The sequence below is a fragment of the Schistocerca serialis genome, chromosome 3 (assembly GCF_023864345.2).
Source record: "Schistocerca serialis cubense isolate TAMUIC-IGC-003099 chromosome 3, iqSchSeri2.2, whole genome shotgun sequence".
Taxonomy (NCBI): domain Eukaryota; kingdom Metazoa; phylum Arthropoda; class Insecta; order Orthoptera; family Acrididae; genus Schistocerca; species Schistocerca serialis.
Window position 1 is genome coordinate 710422485 of NC_064640.1, and position 20525 is coordinate 710443009.

General features: G+C 43.2%; 1 protein-coding gene across 1 annotated transcript in view; it reads right to left on the reverse strand.

The window, feature by feature from the left end:
* LOC126470580 (popeye domain-containing 2-like) overlaps window positions 1-20525 on the reverse strand; it is a 625481-nt gene that overhangs the window by 164309 nt on the left and 440647 nt on the right. The window contains exons 2-3 of the mRNA XM_050098534.1: window positions 17931-18088; window positions 2101-2203 (exon numbers count right to left, since the gene is read on the reverse strand). Coding sequence (XP_049954491.1) covers window positions 2101-2203; window positions 17931-18022 — 195 coding nt within the window. The 5' untranslated portion in view covers window positions 18023-18088. The remainder of the gene's footprint in view (window positions 1-2100; window positions 2204-17930; window positions 18089-20525) is intronic.

Here is a 20525-nt window from a genome sequence, read left to right on the forward strand (position 1 = left end):
AGGCGACAGGCAATGGCAGAGTCGCACATCGTATCTACGAGAATCCGTTTCTTAACAAGAGACAGTAACTCTACCGACCTCTTAGAGAAATAGTAGAATACTGCTTGTACAACGTGGGGTGTCGTGACAGAGACGTTCAGTAATATGTCATCAACCAGGAGGGGTGATGTGGGCACAGGTCATATCTCTAGATTCTTCACATAATACTGGTTCATGAAACTTGAAAAGTCGGCTTCCGAGGAATAACTGACGCCTATCTTCAAGCGTCTGCCAAAATAGGTTTTTCGGCATTTGCGTGACGTTCTTCTATGAGTTAAAGCAACCCTGACCGTCAATTCATACTGCCGTTCTTTATATACACACAATGACTCCCTTTATTCCTACCTGGTATGGGTCCTACACACTTGAGCAGTAGTGTAATACTGGCCGCACAAGTTACTCTGCAATTACGAAAAAGGATCTGAAAGTGGGCGATATAGCCCGGAATTGGTCATGAAGTAATAATAATAATAATAATAATAATAATAATAATAATAATAATAATAACAATTATAAAACAGCAATCAATAGACAGGAAATAAACATATTTTGAATATAAACTGCTTTTGAAGGGAGAAACGAAATGGAAAACGATATGACTAATGATTTTCAAAAAATCGTATTACACATGACGCTCGTAAGCGTAGGGTAGCTCACAAACATATATATATTCTATCACGTAAATTCGTAATGTAGTTAGGGAAAAATTGTTTAAGTAGGATACTACTGCAAAAAATTTCTAAAAAGCACGAATTTAGTTTAAACTGACGATATACATAAGGCTTGACACAATCTGCGAAATATTGTGGGAAAACGACACAAACAGTAAAATATCAGAACCTAAAATTTCAACTCGGAACTCATGTGGCCTCATCACAAAGGAAAAGTAGGCTTGTATATGTAAACAAACGTGCGAAATGCACAGACTTTTTACTTAGTTGAATCTGTGACAATTTCTACACTAGCGTGCCAAAGATGATCAGTGCAGCATCAGTTTATCACACTTAAAATACAGAAAATCGTGGAGCACCAAAACAGCGTCTTCAGCATGCAGCGGTTTACAGTGCACATGCTTATCGCCTGACGATGACTCCCTTATGTGCAACTGTTGTTTAAACATTCAGAAGATGTGGGACTATTCAGAACCCAACTGCAATTGCTACTGGAACTTAACAACAAAGGTTTCCCGTGAACATCTGCGGCTGATGATCGTCTTCCAAGCCCACCACATCTGCCAGCATTGTTGACTGGAACAGCTTACACTCAATTCCTGCATATAGCGCTTATGAATTTTCTGGGCTGTTTGTAATGCGCTGCAACTATTGGTTCTAGCATGACGGAGTCCAACAGTTAACTACGGACTTTGGGGAACATGTAGGTCTAGCAGGATCTGCTGTTGGGAGAAGTGCTTTACTTCTCTACTTGATTCAAAGTCTGCCGAGCTTTCTTTTTTTTTTCCTATTAGTGCACGTCGAGTGAGTTGTGGGCATTACTCTAGTTCCCACCAGAGATGATCGCCACAATCAATGTATTTCACAGCATGAAAACATAAGGATCCTACAAAAATGTTTTTAGGAGCTCTATGAAAACAGAAGCGTGCATTGATCGACGAATTTAAACAGCCATTGCTGCGAAGGTGTCAAGCACATGAATTTCAGCGCACACTGTACACGTATTACAAATTAATTCGAGCACACCTTTACTAAATTCAGTTCGTTTAAGGTATTATTACTCGGTCTCACAACCTTATCGACTTATGGCTCTTCATCAACTTACGTTGAAGTACTCCAACACGCTGTAGATTTCATATGTGATATCATAAAACAAAATATATCGATCGCATTTCCTTTCTGCTAATAATTTATACAGGTTTAATATTTTTTCCATAAAGTCAGTTGAGGAATTCCTCAGTACTTTATAGTACTTTATACAATTGGCACCACAAAATTAATTAATAATTCTATAAACGAAAAATAATTTGATATTTTCACAATGAGCGCTAAGCAACTGTTAGCCATTGTGCAGTTTTTCCATTTGTTGCCTTAGGATAGTAGATCTTACCTGGAAGAACTCATCTGTAGACACGCCGAACCACTCGGGCGAGTCGAGGAATTGGTGTGGGAATACTATGTGCAGCGCCCGGCCGTTCTGAGACACTACGAGCCTGCACAGAAATATGCACCGTATTATGTTATGTCGAAAAAGCCAGCGAGATACTTAGTAAATGTGATCAGAATACGCTGAATAACGATACAAGTGAGGCAGTTCATGTTACATCGGGATTCACCCAATTTACTAATGAACGTTTTCAGCAGCAGATTACAGTAACCAATATGTCTGTAAACACAAAACGGTGCTTTACAAAGAATTCATGGAAAAATATGATAATTGTGCCATCTACTAGTAAGAGTGATACAAGAATATAATAAGCGATCAAACCGACGTTACATTTGGCTATGCAGATGGGTACAGATGCCGAACTTGGGATATTTTCCGTTTGAGGGCGTTACTGCAGCGTATACAGGAACATGAACTATGGCGACGCTATTACCAAATGCGACCAAAAAGGTGCAACGTGCTGTTATTCCTTTCTTAGCTGCCGAAGGACAAACACCGGTAGACATCCATTGGGGAGAGCTTGTCTCTCGAAAACCACCGTTGCGGAATGGTGTTCCAAGGAGTGCTGCTATGATATCGCACGCCCCCATATCGCAAATGTCGTAACGCAAAGTTACGCAAACTCAAGTGGGAGAAACTCTAGCATCCGCCCTATAGTCCTGATCTCTACCCATGCGATTATCACACTTTTGGCCCCTTAAAGAAGGCCTCGAATGGCCGACGATTCCTGTCAGACGAGGATGTGCAGCAGGCAGTTACGGACTTCTTCACTCAGCAGGACACGGTGTTTTACCAAACGGGTGTCTTCAACCTGGTGCGTCACTGTGAGAACACTGAGTGATATGGCAACGCTGTGCTGGTCTACTTGTTTAGGCCGGTGTGTTCATCCTTTCCACATGCTCAGTCCGAGTTTCTGCTTCATACAGCCATCATGTGATTCTTGAGCGCACCATCAGTGAAGTTGTGTTTGTTCGTGTTACGAAAATGGAACAGCGGAATTTAGAGCAACTGAATGCCATCAAATTTTGTGTTAAACTTTGGGAACCCCGAGTGTGACCTTCGAAAATTTGAAACAGGTCCACGGGACTGATTGATTGATTAATTAATTGAGAGGGGTTATGGGACCAAACGGCGAGGTCATCAGTCCCGCGATTCCGCCTTGGAGCTGGCGTTCAGCAGACGCACCAAGTGGGAGCTGCACCACATGCAAAAATCGTCGACGTACGTCGCTGGGGTAACCAGAAGCCCAACAGAGGTCGCAATCCCATTGATGGCAATAAGGAAAAGTGTGACACTTAGCACAGAACCCTGTGGGATACCATTCTCCTTAATCTGATGGACGCTGATTGAAGTGCCGGCAACTCGAAACCAGAAGAACCAGTAAGACAAAAACTCGCGGATAAAAATCGGAAGGAGGCCACGGAAGACCCACTCTGGGTTCCTTTCGGAGAGATGTAGTAGGGTAGGAAGAGGATGATGATGCTGTCGCAAAGTGTGTTGCGAGGTGTTCTGCGAGGACCGATGGATTAGTGCACAGACCACCTTGGAGGTTCAGACCCTGGACAGTTGACTGTCGCTGGCGGCCCAGAAGGCTATGGAGCTTCGCCCAAACCTGCGATGAAAAGGCATACGTCCCCAGGGAGGAAACAGCGTTCCCAGGTTTCCGTTTTACTCCGCTTAGTAAGGTAACGAGCCTTAGCACGGTCCCGGACAGTGACTGCGACATCCTTGGTCCACCACGGTACCGGCCGACGACGATGGGGACCTGTGGATGGGCGGACAGCAGTGCCAGCAGCATGAAGAATAGTGGCAGAGATGCCTTGCACGACTACATCAATGGAATTCAAGAGAGGGTGTCAAAGTGGGCAGCAGACGTATATAAAGGCGAACTGGCCCTGTTGAATGCCCAATGTGGGGGCATGTCTGCATGGCGGCAGCAGGGGAACGATAGAATCACCAGAAAGTAGTCGCTGCGAGAAAGGTCATCATGGGATGACCAATGTAGGGAAGCTACGAGGGCAGAGGAGGAGATCGTGAGATCGATAGCAGAGAAGGTGCCATTAGTAGCACTGAAGTGGGTAAGGGAATCATCATTGAGGAGAGACAAATCGAGGTCCTTAATAAGTTGGTCAATTAGGATACCCTACCTGTTGAAGTGACACTCTCCCACAGTGGATGGTGGGCAATAAATTCCCCAAGGAGGAGAAACTGGGGCGGGAGTTGGTGGATTATGGCGGACAGTGCAACGTAAGCAAGTGGCCTACCTGGATGGAGACAGACATTGCAAATGGTGATTACAACAGTCGTTTGCACCCTAACCGCTAACGCTTGCAAGGTGGTATGTAGAGGGTCCAGTCACTAATGACATCGGAATGAATCAAAGTGCAGACTCCACCAGATGCTACCCAGGGGCCATCATGGTTCTAACAGAACACCTGAGAACCACGAAAAGTTGGAGAGAGGTCATCATGGAAATGCGGTTCTTGAAGAACGAGACAGAACAGAGAATAAGAGGAGACCAGACGTTGCATTTCCGGTAGGTGACAATAGTATCCATTGCAATTCCACTGGGTGATCGTGTGGCGTGAATCCAAAGTAGATACGAAGAAGCCGACGAGGAGGTCAGTTCACTCGGTCAGTAGTTGTCAACGACAAGGATGGTGGGAGGTCAACGGGAAACATTCCTTATCAAACGCAAGAGTGTTTCGCTGGCATAAATCATTTTTGGAAGGTCGAGAACGTGCTGAAGATGAACATCACTAAGGGAGACATTCAACTTTAAAAACCAACGAGAGCGTACGTATGCGTGATTTTGTGAGGCTCAGACCGACGTTTAACAATAAGGATGATGGGTATCAAATTTTAACCGAAGTTCAGCACATGCGAAAGACTTAAAATTGTGAACCAAGTATTTCACAAAGATGTCCTTGAAAGGCCCAGGAAAAGGGTGGATCGAGTGAGACCGGACATTGCAGACAAGTGTATGCGGCATCATAACAACGCCCTATGTCACACAGTCACTTCCATCAAGGAATTTTTTACCTCGAAAGATATTTCTGTTGTTCCATAGCCCCTCCCACTCCTCCTATTCATCTGATTTAAGCCCTTATGACATTTTTCTTTTCCCAAATTGAGACATGTTTTAAAAGGAGGTCATTTTGGGACACTGGAGAACATTCAAAAGAATGTGACTGACATGTTAAAGGCCCTTTCAGCTGAAGCATTTCAGCGCTGCTACCAACAATGCGAACATTTCAGCCGATGCTTATCTACCAAAGGGAACTATTCTGAGGGGGACAATACTGTTATTTGAAAAAAGACCTTTGGTGGATAAAAAAATAAGTCTCATTACTTTTTTCACACACCTCGCACGCCATAAACGTATACAGAGTGCTCTTAAATTCCCCCAATGGACTTCTACGATCTATAGAGGGTAAGTAGGCAATATTTTGAACCGTAATCCTTGTCCGTAAAACGTACCGTTTCCGTGCCACCACCATGAGGGAAACATATTGGTAGCGCGAACACTTTTACAAATTGTGTTGAAAGATGCAATCGCCATCCCCAAATTGCTCTTCAACATTGGGCAGCAAGAAGGTGCTTAAAACATCCATGTAGGCCTGTGCTGTGATAGTGACATGCAAAAGAACAGCCCCCTCCATTAAAAACACGATCACAACATAACACCACCGCCTCCAAATTTCACTGTTGGTACTACACACGCTGGCAGATCACGTTGACCGGGCATTCGCCATACTCAAACGCTGTCATCGGATCGGCACATTGTGTCTCGTGATTCTTCACTCCACACAACGTTTTTACACTGTTCAATCGTCCAATGTTTACGCTCCTTACACCAAGCGAGGCGTCGTTTGGCATTTACCGGCCTGATGTGTGGCTTATGAGCAGCCGCTCGACCATGAAATGCGAGTTTTCTCACTTCCTGCCTAAGTGACATAGTACTTGCAGTGGATCCTGATGCAGTTTGGAATTCCTATGTGATGGTCTGGATAAATGTCTGCCTATTACACATGAAGATCCTCTTCAACTACTGGCGGTCTCTGTCAGTCAACAGACAAGGTCGGCCTGTACCCTTTTGTGCAGTACGTGTCGCTTCACGTTTCCACTTCAATATCACATCGGAAACAGTGGACCTAGGGATGTTTAGGAGTGTGGAAATCTCGCGTACAAACGTATGACACAAGTGACATCCAATCACCCGACCACGTTCGAAGTCAGTGAGTTCCGCGGAGCGCCCCGTTCTGCTCTCTCATGAAGTGTAATGACTACTGAGGTCGCTCATATTGAGTACCTGGCAGTAGGTGGCAGCACAATGCACCTAATACAAAAAAACGTATGTTTTTGGGGGTGTCCGGATACTTTTGATCACATAGTGTAGCAAATATCTTTTCAAGCGGCTGTAGCACGGAAACGGTACGTTCCTGGACGTGGGTTTCAACTCAAACTATTGTCTACTCTTCCCCTTCTACAAGTCATGGTAGTCTGTAAAGGAGGTACCCTGTATACTTACCAGATGGTTTGCTATTGCATTTAAAATTTTGGGTAGGATACAGGGTGTACCAAAAACATATTTAAAAACGATTGGGGCGAAGTTCTCATACGGAAACAAGGGAAAAAAATACAGATACGCACTTAAAACACAAAACATTATGGCCACCGGTTTCACAGCGTGTGGGTCCACCTTTGGGACTCAATACAGCAACTATTCTGAGTAGTATTGTTTCAGCAAGTCCTTGGTATTCTACATAATAAGAGGAAGATTAATCAGAGAGTGTGAGTGTGAGTGTGTGTGTGTGTGTGTGTGTGTGTGTGTGTGTGTGTCGCGCGCGCGCAGGGTTTGGCGACAGAGTACGTACCTATAGGGAAAAAAAGATGACAGTTTTGTGAATCCGATAATGGTAATAGTATAGGATATGGATTTTGTAACATTAATCAATACTAACTTTTTTTTAAAGTTAATTTCTACGACTTGAGATGTTGAGGGTGGCGGACAGGACCTTATGTCCTGTGACCGTGCAAAAGGGAAATTGAAAATTAGGGTTTAACGTCCCGTCGACGATTAGGACATTTGGGACTTAGCACACTCTAGAGTTGGGAAAACATAGGGAAGGAACCGCCTTGACCTTCGCCTCAGGCGATTTAGGGAAATCGTGGAGAACTCCAATCAGTGTCTTAACACTGCGACACGTAACTCGGAGATGACTGCACAAGATGTGTTGCGACCGAGGTGTGGATATCGGAATTAAAAATGTAGAAGTACTTAAGCCGTCGCCTAGTAGATGAACAAAACTGTCCTGAAATCGAGGCTACATTAGTCTGTAGGCTAGAAAACAGACATGCAAGTTTTATGTGTGTCCAAGTTATCTTCTGGGAACGAAGTTCTTAAATTTGATGAATACCCGACCAGATCGTTAAAGACGACAACAACACATAATTTAAAATATAATGTGCTATTCAGGGAAAGTTACGGTGCCAGAACCGTAGGAAGCAACCACAATTCTTAGCCGAAACTGAAATGCAAAACAAAGACTACTGACAGGTTAAGAGCGTATACTAACATAACGTGATAAATACAATCCTCCAAAAACCATTGAGGGGGTCACATTTTTGGACAAATGAAACTGTGTCATTCTGTAAAATGAGTTATACTGCAGATCAAGACGTCGATTGGTTCCGCAAAAATCTCACGAGATGCACTGTTTTCAATTTTCTGTTCTTACCCGAATGCTTTACGTATCTTCCGTATCGGCAAGCCAGTGTCAAGCAACATAACAAATGTGATGAAGATGGCTTCTAAAAAGAAACTGAACTTTTCTACGGAAAACAGTGACGAAGACACAGATTCTAGTTCTCACTCTGAGTATTTACCACGTTCTGACGACGAATTAACATCAGAACGTGAAATTCCGGTATGTGTTGCTTGGCATTATATTGTTCTCATAATTCGCAATGTGTATGTGCTGGCTGGACAAAGTGTGGAGTTATGTTTACGAGACACGTTTCGGATACTTATTTACTTGCCTTTATGGAATGATTGCAGTATATATTCCGTCACACCATCTAAGTTCTTAAATTTTATGTTATATATATCAAAATATGGCAAAAGTAAAAGACCGAGCGAGGTGGCGCAGTGGTTAAACATTGGACTCGCATTCGTGAGGACGGCGGTTCAATCCCGCGTCCGGCCATCCTGATTTAGGTTTTCCGTAATTTCCCTAAATCACTCCAGGCAAATGCTGGGATGGTTCCTTCGAAAGGGCACGGCGGACTTCCTTCCCCACCCTAATCCCATGAGACCGATGACCTCGTTGTTTGGTCTCCTCCCCCAAACAACTCATCCAACCCAATCCAAAAGTAAAATTGTTGCTTGGTACTTTCTTGACCTAAGGATTCGAAATCAATATTCACGAAAAATTTAACAGGTATTCTGAGTAGTATAGACATCTGAAGTTATAGATTGTTATTATGAGGTGTTTACAACAATATGCTTTAATTTATATACATATATTTCCTTTTGTTAGGATGACAGTAACTCTGTTTCACGAAGAAAAACGGCATCACATGAAAGACTGTCATTCAGTAGTCCTCCAAAACAACAAAGATCAATAAAGAGGGTGCAACTCACTAGGACGGTTTATAGAAAAAAAAAGAATAAACGAAGGTCGTGAATGTACATCTACTGCAGGTAATCCTGTTGCAGCAGCAACAATAGGAGAAATGTACAGGGTTATTACAAATGATTGAAGCGATTTCACAGCTATACAATAACTTTATTATTTGAGATATTTTCACAATGCTTTGCACACACATACAAAAACTCAAAATTTTTTTTAGGTATTCACAAATGTTCGATATGTGCCCCTTTAGTGATTCGGCAGACATCAAGCCGATAATCAAGTTCCTCCCACACTCGGCGCAGCATGTTCCCATCAATGAGTTCGAAAGCATCGTTGATGCGAGCTCGCAGTTCTGGCACGTTTCTTGGTAGAGGAGGTTTAAACACTGAATCTGTCACATAACCCCACAGAAAGAAATCGCATGGGGTTAAGTCGGGAGAGCGTGGAGGCCATGACATGAATTGCTGATCATGATCTCCACCACGACCGATCCATGGGTTTTCCAATCTCCTGTTTAAGAAATGCCGAACATCGTGATGGAAGTGCGGATGAGCACCATCCTGTTGAAAGATGAAGTCGGCGCTGTCGGTCTCCAGTTGTGGCATGAGCCAATTTTCCATCATGTCCAGATACACGCGTCCTGTAACGTTTTTTTCGCAGAAGAAAAAGGGGCCGTAAACTTTAAACCGTGAGATTGCACAAAACACGTTAACTTTTGGTGAATTGCGAATTTGCTGCACGAATGCGTGAGGATTCTCTACCGCCCAGATTCGCACATTGTGTCTGTTCACTTCACCATTAAGAAAAAATGTTGCTTCATCACTGAAAACAAGTTTCGCACTGAACGCATCCTCTTCCATGAGCTGTTACAACCGCGCCGAAAATTCAAAGCGTTTGACTTTGTCATCGGGTGTCAGGGCTTGTAGCAATTGTAAACGGTAAGGCTTCTGCTTTAGCCTTTTCCGTAAGATTTTTCAAACCGTCGGCTGTGGTACGCTTAGCTCCCTGCTTGCTTTATTCGCCGACTTCCGCGGGCTACGCGTGAAACTTGCCCGCACGCGTTCAACCGTTTCTTCGCTCACTGCAGGCCGACCCGTGATTTCCCCTTACAGAGGCATCCAGAAGCTTTAAACTGCGCATACCATCGCCGAATGGAGTTAGCAGTTGGTGGATCTTTGTTGAACTTCGTCCTGAAGTGTCGTTGCACTGTTATGACTGACTGATGTGAGTGCATTTCAAGCACGACATACGCTTTCTCGGCTCCTGTCGCCATTTTGTCTCACTGCGCTCTCGAGCGCTATGGCGGCAGAAAGCTGAAGTGCGGCTTCAGCCGAACAAAACTTTATGAGTTTTTCTACGTATCTGTAGTGTGTTGTGACCATATGTCAATGAATGGAGCTACAGTGAATTTATGAAATCGCTTCAATCATTTGTAATAGCCCTGTATTTGTCCATTACAATGCTTTCAGTTCGATAAAGAAGGAATAAAAATGTGTTCACTGGATTTTGGGACAGGGGAGATTTTGATAAGCAATGGCTTTAGCAGCATGTTCTGTAAAACTGGGATTCAAGAAAAATTCTGCAGAAAATTGTTACAGAAATAATACCTTCATTTTTAGAGTGAAGGTTAATGGAAAGTCAGTGAGAGTTTGTAAAAAATCACTTATGAGCATTCATGGCCTACATAATGATAGAGGGCGTATCAACAATGTAATGTCGAAAATAAAAATTAAAGATTGAACACCTCCTCCCGATGAACAAGGTAAACATGTCAATAGGCCTAATGTTTATACTAGTGATGCAGTGAACGCTGTCCATGCTCACTTTAAGTCCATTCCCAAGTGCTGCTCTCATTACAGTAGGTCACAAAATCCTGAGAGTGTCTATTTCGGCAGTGATATGAATATCACACACCTGTATCAAAATTACTGTCAATACTGCAAGGATGCAAACATACAAGCAGTATCTAAAAGTAAGTGCAGAAAAATATTCCGTGAAGAATATAATATAGGCTTTAAATTCCCAGCAGTAGATACACGTAAAATATGTGACTCCCTCCACATAAAGATAGAAAATGGGGCAGAAGAAGAGAAGTCAGCCACACGCATAAAAAAGGAATTGAACTTGCGTTATGCAGGATATCTGAAGTCCAAACTAATTGAATTTTCAGAGTTGTCCAAGCACGATCCTAATACACATGTCATATCCATAGATTTGCAGCAAACATTGCCCGCTCCCACGCTCAATTCATCTGTTGCCTTCTACTCCAGAAAACTTTGGACACATAATGTTGGAATACATGATTGTGGCCAGAATATTGGACATATGATTGTTTGGGATGAAAGTTTTGCAGGCCGAGGTAGTGGTGAGATTGGTTGGTAGCCGTATCCTCAAATATTTAAATATTTGAAAACAACACCCGTCTCTGCAAAAAAAAAAAAAAAAAAAAAAAACCCTTAATGTATTTTTGTGACAGCTGCAGGGGGCAGAATAAGAACTGGAATATAATGGCAGTTTGGAGTCATCTGATCCACACAAAGCGGTTTGAAGAAACTAAGCATTATTTCCTTACTCTTGAACACACTTGCCTGCCCTCTGATAGAGACTTCGCTAAAATTGAAGAATATCAGAGGGGACAACCCAACGAATACTCTCTCTTTCACAATGGAGAGAAATAATTGCCTCTTGTGGCCGTAAACACAAGTTCAATGTCATAAGTATGGAAAGTGGTGATTTCTTTGACATAACAGGACTGAAAAATGGCCTGCTTAGTACTAATAGGAAACAATATGTTAGTGGTGCTCAGCTTAAATTCTCAGAGACTGTATGCCTCAGGTTTGACCAAACCAACACATGGGTTATGAAACTGAAAAACAGAATGAACATTGAGTATGAAGAGGTGTCTACAAGGAAGAAAGAGAACACAAATACATGGCTCTAAGACCGAAATAGAATGGACCTGCCGGCCGGTGTGGCCGTGCGGTTAAAGGCGCTTCAGTCTGGAACCGCGTGACCGCTACGGTTGCAGGTTCGAATCCTGCCTCGGGCATGGATGTGTGTGATGTCCTTAGGTTAGTTAGGTTTAATTAGTTCTAAGTTCTAGGCGACTGATGACCGCAGAAGTTGAGTCGCATAGTGCTCAGAGCCATTTGAACCATTTAGAACGGACCTGTTGAAATTAAGAAAATCAAACTGAATGATGTAATGAAGCTAATGGATTATGTTCCACCAATCTGCCACTACTTTTATCGCAACTTGCTGCCTGCTGCTGTTAGTGATGATAATGGAGAAGAAAGTGTAGAAGAAGTATTTTAAGTCATTGTTAATCTATTTTTGAAATGAAACATTGTATGTTTAGAAAGAAAGTAAACAAATATTTGTTTGTAAGCACTTATAAAGTTAATGAAAATATTTGTCTAATATAGGTTACGTTTTTTGTTCAACATAGTGCCAAGAAAGGTACCATCTTATTTTAAAATGTTAGTTTCTGTATAATGTAGTTTAAAATATTCATATTTTGTCTCATAAAACAAAGTAAGATATACCAGAGAAACTTATTACATGTGTTCAACCAAAATTTAAGAATTGACGTGATTTTAGGATTTGCTCAAACATTAATATGACTTCATCTCTAAAGCATAAAAATATGGCTTAGCACTTTCTTGCTAGAACCTCCCCAATTACACTGTTAGAAATTTCAAAAATTAAGCATTATTTTTCTCTTACAGAAGTTCTAAGTTCCATGTATAGGTCTTACGCTAAATTTATTCCCTATTTCATCCGATATATACATACTGAATGACAAAAAAGTGAGGACCCAGAAGACAAGGTAGGACGTGAATGTAACGTCGTACGAGTACACACCAAATGTAGTTATGCTAATGATAAGAGCTGCTGTTCTCTGTGATAGGTAGAATGGCCACGAGGGTGCTTTTGTGTTGTTCCTGTTCAATGGTTACCAACCCTTGTAGGGTATATAAGGGGGTATGAACAGCGTCAGATGTTGAGTGATCACTGGGAAGGACACGGAGGTACTGCGTAGACAACCGAGACAGCGTTATCAGCACCGTTAGAAAGGGGCCTCATTGTGGGTACGGTTGGTCGAATCGTGCTATATCCAGATTTGTGGGACATTCGGGTGTGATAGTGGCCGGTGTTTGGGTTCATAGCAATGTGAGGGTTGGTCAGAGTCCTCATCAAGTTTCTGGTGTACCACATCTGAGCAACTGCAACACAAGGGAAAATGGCCGTATTGCGCACCAAATATATCGTAACCGTATCTGCACCTGCCATCAGAGAACAAGTAATGGATTCCTACCAACGTTGTGTGCCATCCCGCACTACTGGTTAGGGAATTTCCATCCAATGCGTAGGCTGCTGTTAAAATCTCAACGCCATCGGCTACTGAAACGTCTCAACACAACCGTTCCACAAGAACTTCCTACTAACTAAAACAATTATGTGGCCCACCGTGTAACAGTGGTTCAGCGCATGAACCACCCAAGAAGGCTTGAGTACGTGGACTGAAGCCAGAGAAATGTTTTTTCTTGCCACAAAACCATGTATTTCCACATGTATACCTGTTCATTTCCCTGAACCGTGTGTGTGTGTGTGTGTGTGTGTGTGTGTGTGTGTGTGTGTGTGTGTGTTTGTGTTGGAAGTCGAGTTGGCCGTCGTCTGCTGCAGCGAGAGCTGTGTGCTCGCTGCTTGGAGGGGAGAGCAGGATGACCAACTCAAGATCCTTGTACTTGGTCAAGAAGTCTAGTCTTTCTGGAGATGGTATTGTTTGTTTGTCAGGTTGGTGACGGAAGCTCTCTCTGGTTTCCGTTTTCAGACAGTAGCTGATGGAACCTTTGTGAAGAGGAAGGGACTCTGCTGCTGGTTACTGGTGAGTACAGACGTAGTCCTATGTTGCTCTGCTAGGAACTTCCGAAGTTAGCGTTTTGTCCGTTGTAAACAGCTTGAAATATTTAAGTTCGGTTCATAATGGGTCTCCTAGTGCATTTGGCGATGAGGTAGCAGTAGTAGCTGACGATTATGTGCAATTTTTGCACTGATCGGAGCTGACTTTGTTCCAGTAGAACAACGTGGTGCAATTTAGCCACCACAGAAACTTTCAATCATGTTTAAGTTAAAATAACTTGCCCATACTTCGTGTGAAAGTAAGGGTGATTGTTACTTCATGTGTGTGCGTTTTTTTCAATTTCTTTACGCCCTTGATTTCTGAATTGATCGTCGTACTCTTTGTTCGAATTGTAATGGTTTTCGTTATTTGAAGGGCCACCTGCTCAACCTTTCCTGTATAATAAGTTTCTATCGTTGTGACCGTAAGTAATTACATGTTATGATATTATTTGTAAATACTCGAAGTTTTCATGCAAGAGCGAAATCTGGCGTAACAAATCTATTGTGTGGGAACCACGTGGGTGTGGAATAGGTGGAGGCCTTAAGCTGGAACAGATTATTCCCCATCGATTTGATTTATGCGGCTGCTATTCTGTGATGGAAATGGACTCTCTCTGCCCACTTTTCCTCCTTTGCATGCAAATGCTGGTGGTGGTTTCTTGCTTGAGTCCATCTTCGGAGTCTGAACTGAGTAACTGAGTGTATGGCCATTTCCTTATTACTACATATCCTTTTCCTTCCGTTCAATTTCACAAATGTTACGATCTTCTCATTAAAGAGAAGCAGGTTATTTTGTTCCCTTGTCAGGGGACAGTTTTCTCTTATAATGTACCTGATTCCCTCCATTATTGAGCACTGCTAATTGAATAAACCAATGATAAGTTGTATTCCATCAATCCTGCGTATTATTCGATGATTGTTATATTAATACCCGAATTCAGTTGTAAAATCAATAAGAATGCTCTATTCACTTTTGTATCTTTTGACGAGTCATTTCATAAGGGCAGTAATAAAAGAGAAGGTGAAAATCACCAGCTAAGTGATTAAAAAAAGGGAGAAAACAATTGTAAATCCCTTTATTATAAACATTTTCCAGTTCGGTCGGTTCTCTTGTCTTAAAGAGTCGGCTTAGGCTTGTGGCGACCCTGAAATTCTATCATATTAGTTGTAAGTCTGAATGCCCCAAGGTACTAAAAGTAGCATACCGATCCATGGGTCCTAGGTCAAGCTGCAAGACCTAAGCATCCTTCTTACACTACGTTTTGAGTGGTGATGAAAACTGGGAAGCATGGACTGCTGATGAATCGCGTCGCACTATGTTCCACAACGAATCGCGGTTCTGCTCTTCTCGGGATGGCTATCGCTCGCCGAGTATGGTGGCGGCCTTGGAACGGAGTCCATTGCTCCAATGCTTTGGAAACACGCGGCGGTGTTACTCCCAGGGTCACGGTGTTGCGAGCCGTCAGGTAAGATTTCAGATCACGGTTGGTAGTGATTGAGGGAACTATGACGACGCTACGGTACGCACGGACATCCTGCGTCCTCATGCGTTACCTTTCATACAACGATATCGTGATGCCAATTTCAACAGGCCAATGCTCGTCCACTCGTGGTACATGTATCTGTGAACTACGTGTGTAATGTGTGTGTAATATTGAGGTACACCAGTGGCCAGCAAGACTCCAGATCTGTTACTGATAGAAGCTCTGACGCCGACTCTGTCCCCGTGGCAGTGTCCAACATATCAAGGACCATTTGCAAGAGGTGTTGGCCAGGTTGCCTCAGGAGAGGATTCAACAGCTTTACGATACCCTTCCCAAACGTATAAGTGCACACATCCAGGCTGCAGGTGGCACAATGTCATTATGATAAGTGGGCTCATACTGCCAAGTTCTCTGTTAATTTGACTTAAGTTTGTAATCACTGTATACTTACTGTCTGACAAAAAAGCTGAAGTGCCCAGAAGGTGCGGAGGAAACGGAATGAAACTTAATGTGCTTAGAGTCTGTGCGATGTTATTTCAGTCATTACAAATCCGAAACAAATTTAGCCTGCTTATAAGCACGACATTGCACCCCATTTAGCCTGGATGCATGCACTGATTAGGTTAGGAAGGGTGTCATAAACAGTTGTGTCCTTTCCTGAGGCAAGTTAGTCCATAACTGTTATAATTGCTCATTGATATCCAATACACTGGCACTGGAACGGAGCTAACGTCCGAGCTGGTCCCACAGAGGTTCTGGGTATCTCGCTGGTCATGTGAGTATCTCAACATTACGCTGAAAGCTCATGAAGACTCTTCTCATGTGTGGAGGACTGTTATCCTGTTGAAAAATGGCTCCACAATACTGTCGGATGGGGGGTAACACATGAAGACGGAAGATGTCCGTGACATACCGTTGTGCCGTCATACATCCCTAAATAACTACCAAAAGCAGCCGTTTGTGTTATGTTAGCGGTAGCCTACGCATGGGACGGTGGTTCATTAGTCTGGTTGCTGCTTCTTTCTTAGCAACTGTGCGAGATGACATAGAATGTTGCAGGGAATATTATGAAGGAATAAACGGTCTTCGTTGCAGTGTAAAAAATTTTTATTACTCCTGAATGACGCGTTTCAACTTTATTTAGCATCTTCGGATTGGCCTACGGAAGAAACATAAAATCACACATACTGGCTGCTGTACCAGCTCCGGAATGAGCCGGAAAATGTTTTCCATTTTACTTGTTCTTGGATAGCAGGCGCATATGTGTAGGGATAAGGATATGTTTGGTGGGCAATAACGGCGACTGTCCCTCGTAGTGGTCAGGCGTGGTCGACCGGAACCTTGACGAAGAGAACGCCTGCCCACGCATTCCCATGCAGTCACACATCGGGCCCCTGTCACGTATGAATGCTGGGAGAATCTGGATATAGCACGATTTGATCAGCCGGCCATACGAATACCCGCAATGAGGCCCATTTTAAACTCTGTCAGGCCCAGATAGCGCTGTCCCTCACGACTAAACAGCATCTCCGCGTCCTTCACAGTGAACGACTGACGCTGTTCACAACCCTTATATACCGTACTAGGCCTGGTAGCAACATTTAACACGAACAAAACCAACCATTCTACTTGTCATAGAGAACTGCAGTTCTAATTATTTATATACACGATGGTGTGTGTGTGTGTATTTACGAAGTTACTTTGACATTCGACCATGTTTCCTTGGTGCTTGTCAGGTAATTGTTCAGTTATATAGGTGTCCCACGAGGAATAGCCAATATTCAGGGATATCACAGGAGTGATCATTCGAAGCAAAACAGTCTAGTAAACGTGGGCTCTGTAATGCATACCTTAAGAGCTATGGGCACTTGTTCAGTGGAAGAGATTTTTTTCACAGTAGGGAAGGTAAACAATTGGTCACAGCTCTTAAGGTGTGGATTTTAGAGCTCATGTTCTAATGGTTCAAATGGCTCTGAACACTATGGGACTTAACTGCTGTGGTCATCAGTCCCCTAGAACTTAGAACTACTTAAACCTAAATAACCTAAGGACATCACACACATCCATGCCCGAGGCAGGATTCGAACCTGCGACCGTAGCGGTCGCGCGGTTCCAGACTGTAGCGCCTAGAACCGCTCGGCCACTCCGGCCGGCAGCTCATGTTCACTAGACTTCTTTTTCTTGTTTTAGGCCATGCTACCACCTTTTAAAATATGAAAAAAGACTTTGCAGCAGAAGATATTTGTTTCACAGTATCCAAGATGAGGAATTGCTCACAGCTCCGTAACATATGCATTTTAGGGCCTATGTTTACTACACTTCTTTACTCCAAATGATCGTTCCTGTCATATCCCTGAATATAGATCATTGCTCCTGGGATACCCTGTATATATACAATTTGGTTACGTAATATATGCTGTTCTATATTTCGTAATGAAGTCAGACAAATATCCTGCTTGTATCTTTAGATGACATGATATTATCGGGTGAAATAGGCTTTGCCTGTGGCACACCTTCACATTCGTTAGAAAAAAAAACACGAAACAGTCAAAGTAATGGGAAAATTAACTAATATGAAAGCCAAAAGTTCCTATATAGTATTTTAATGCTTTTCGGATCACTACTGGGGAATATATGGGACAATTGTCAGTGGGACGACCGCCAGCCAATCACTGACTGAAGCATGATTCTTGGTTGCTGACTTAGCTTTAGAAAGAAGCTCTATGTTGCGAGTTGGAATACTCACTTGCCAGTCAGAACTAACGACAGGCTGTCCACTTTGGTCACTTTCTCCTGCGCGTACACTTCTTGGTACTTGAGCTTTCGGATATTCCGCATGCAGTTGAGCACCTTCTTGAACTGATGCCGAGTTACCCTGAGAGGCTGAAATAGTGCCAGGTACACCTGAAACAACAAACACCATACATCAATAATAGCAGGAAACTCTGCGATCTTAAGTACATTATGTGAAGAAGTAATTAAAATACACTGTTAACTATTAAAATTCCATCCCCAGGAAGGGTTTCAAATAAAGAAGTTTTATTTATTGTAGGTACAAAGTACAATACAAGAATACGTCATTAAATTTGGTGGTTATTGGGGGATGTGCAGCCTCCGCAATTAGCAACACAGTGCTGCCATCTCTGGCAGCAACAAAGACCCTAAGCTGGCTCAGCATCAAGCCGAATTGAGTTTTAATGATAGATATATGTACTTCATTCTATGCTGGTTCAAACCTGCACCAGAGTTCATCAGTAGTGGTGGCTGACGTGTGGTGGTTAGCCAGTCTCGTGGCAACCAATGACCAGATATTTTCAGTGGATGACACACCCCGAGAACACACTGGCCAGGACGGCAGTCTTACTCCCTCTGTATCGAGGTGTGTCAGTACACCAAGGGAAACAATTGGTCTTGTGCTATCTTGCTGAAAGACAACACTAAGGAGTCAATGAAGCATGGGTACAGCCACCGGCCTTAACACGTCAGAAATGTAACACTTGCTGTCCAAATTGCCGGCTATGATAACCAGAAGTGATAGTGTTACGTACCCAATGGCATCCCATACCATTAAGCCAGGTGCAGGATGCACTGCTATGGTGTATGCAAAACATACAACGTGGTGTACCACTCCTGTGTTCGGTGATATAGTTGGCAGCACCACTGTCGATGGGCCTCTCTCCGCTACCGCCTCAGAGAATCAGCAGCAATGGTCGCCCTGCCTGTCCACGCTCCTCCAGACGTCGTCGCACTGTCTGTGTGCATACTTGTCTTGCTGCAAACAAGTCCAGTTGCTGACTGCATGGCCGAGCGAATGATGTGTTTATCCTCTCGGGCGATAGTCGTGCGAGGCGTTGAGATCCTGTGCGACGTCGAATATGGTCCTCCTGAACTCATCGATTCCATGTTCGCAAAACAGTAACGGGATCCCCACCACGCAAGCAATATCGCAGTACAATAAATCACAGTCTCAATAGCCCACAATCCTGCCACCGCCTTATTCCGTGAACTGCTGGTGGATGTTTATCCTTACTCGATGCATGACACGATCTTCTCACAAACAAGCAATACGTAAATGCGATATCTGGCTAAGGAACCAGCTGTATAATCATTCCTTATGTACAAAATGTTGATGGCGCCCCTCCAACCCACTTTGTGTGGTTGCAGTGAAGTGCTGAACCTTTGCATACCGAAGCATGCAGTACAAATCATGACAATTTGACATTTATTGTAAGCCATCTTCATGGTGATACAGTTTTTACGGCCAGGAGTGTCTATTCCGCAATACGTGGGAACATTGTTGTTGCATCAGTATTTAAGAACGAGTGTAAAATTACGGAATGAGACATGTTTAGTACTTTAACTAAGAATTATTAACTTGTTTTAACGCGATTGTACTTTATGTACAGAATCTGGAACACATTTTCATTTTAACCACCTCCACATGGAACAGTACCGATCCTGGTGACACGATGGTAAACCAATAGACTCTCATTCTACAAGAGCAGTATTAGGTGTCCTAAATATGTTCTGCAAATGAAGGGACGAGCAATTTACACATAACACGACAGAGTTCCTTCTTTGTGTTTGTTCTATCAGAGCTTGGTCCCACCTCTAATGACCTCGTCGTAGACGGCAAGTCAAACCGTGACACTCCTTTCGCAAGGAAGCACTCAAGGAATTACTGCCACCCATGCTGTAGGGTTTTTTTTTTTAAAACGTATTAGTCAATAACTAAATTTATTTTATCGTACGAGAAATGAGGAAAGTGTCGACTGTTAGCAGCACAACTCTCCACAATCTTCGTTACGACTACAGCGTTTTCTTCAGTCGTTCTGGACAATGTAACAAATAGCATAAAAAGTAAGCGAATTTTTTTGTAGGTGCTTTGGGCTTATAGATCTTGGTGTTTGGAAATTCCCCTTCCGATTTCTTTCCCCATTCTTCTCGATTCGGGACTTACGCTCTAACTCTAATGACCGCGTCATCGAAGGGACGTTAGACTGAAATCTCCTTTCTTTCCTTCCTTCCTTCTTTCCACGGAAAACCTTAATCGGGATGGCCAGAAGAGGATGTGAAACGCCGCCCTGTGGAAGGGGAGGCCAGTACGTTACAAATTCTCCACTGCGCTCGTTAACTTGCCTTCAAGGTCTTCTACTTATTACAGGCTGTGACAGAGAGTATCATACCTCCTACCAGTCGTACACGCCCTCCCTCCCTCCCCCCCCCCCCCCCACTCACACTGTTTCTATCACAATCCTTACCAGTGGTGTCAGTGAAACTTTGAAGAATCGAAGTAACTAATGACAGAACTTCCAAGCATCTTCGGAGGAGAGTTTAGGTA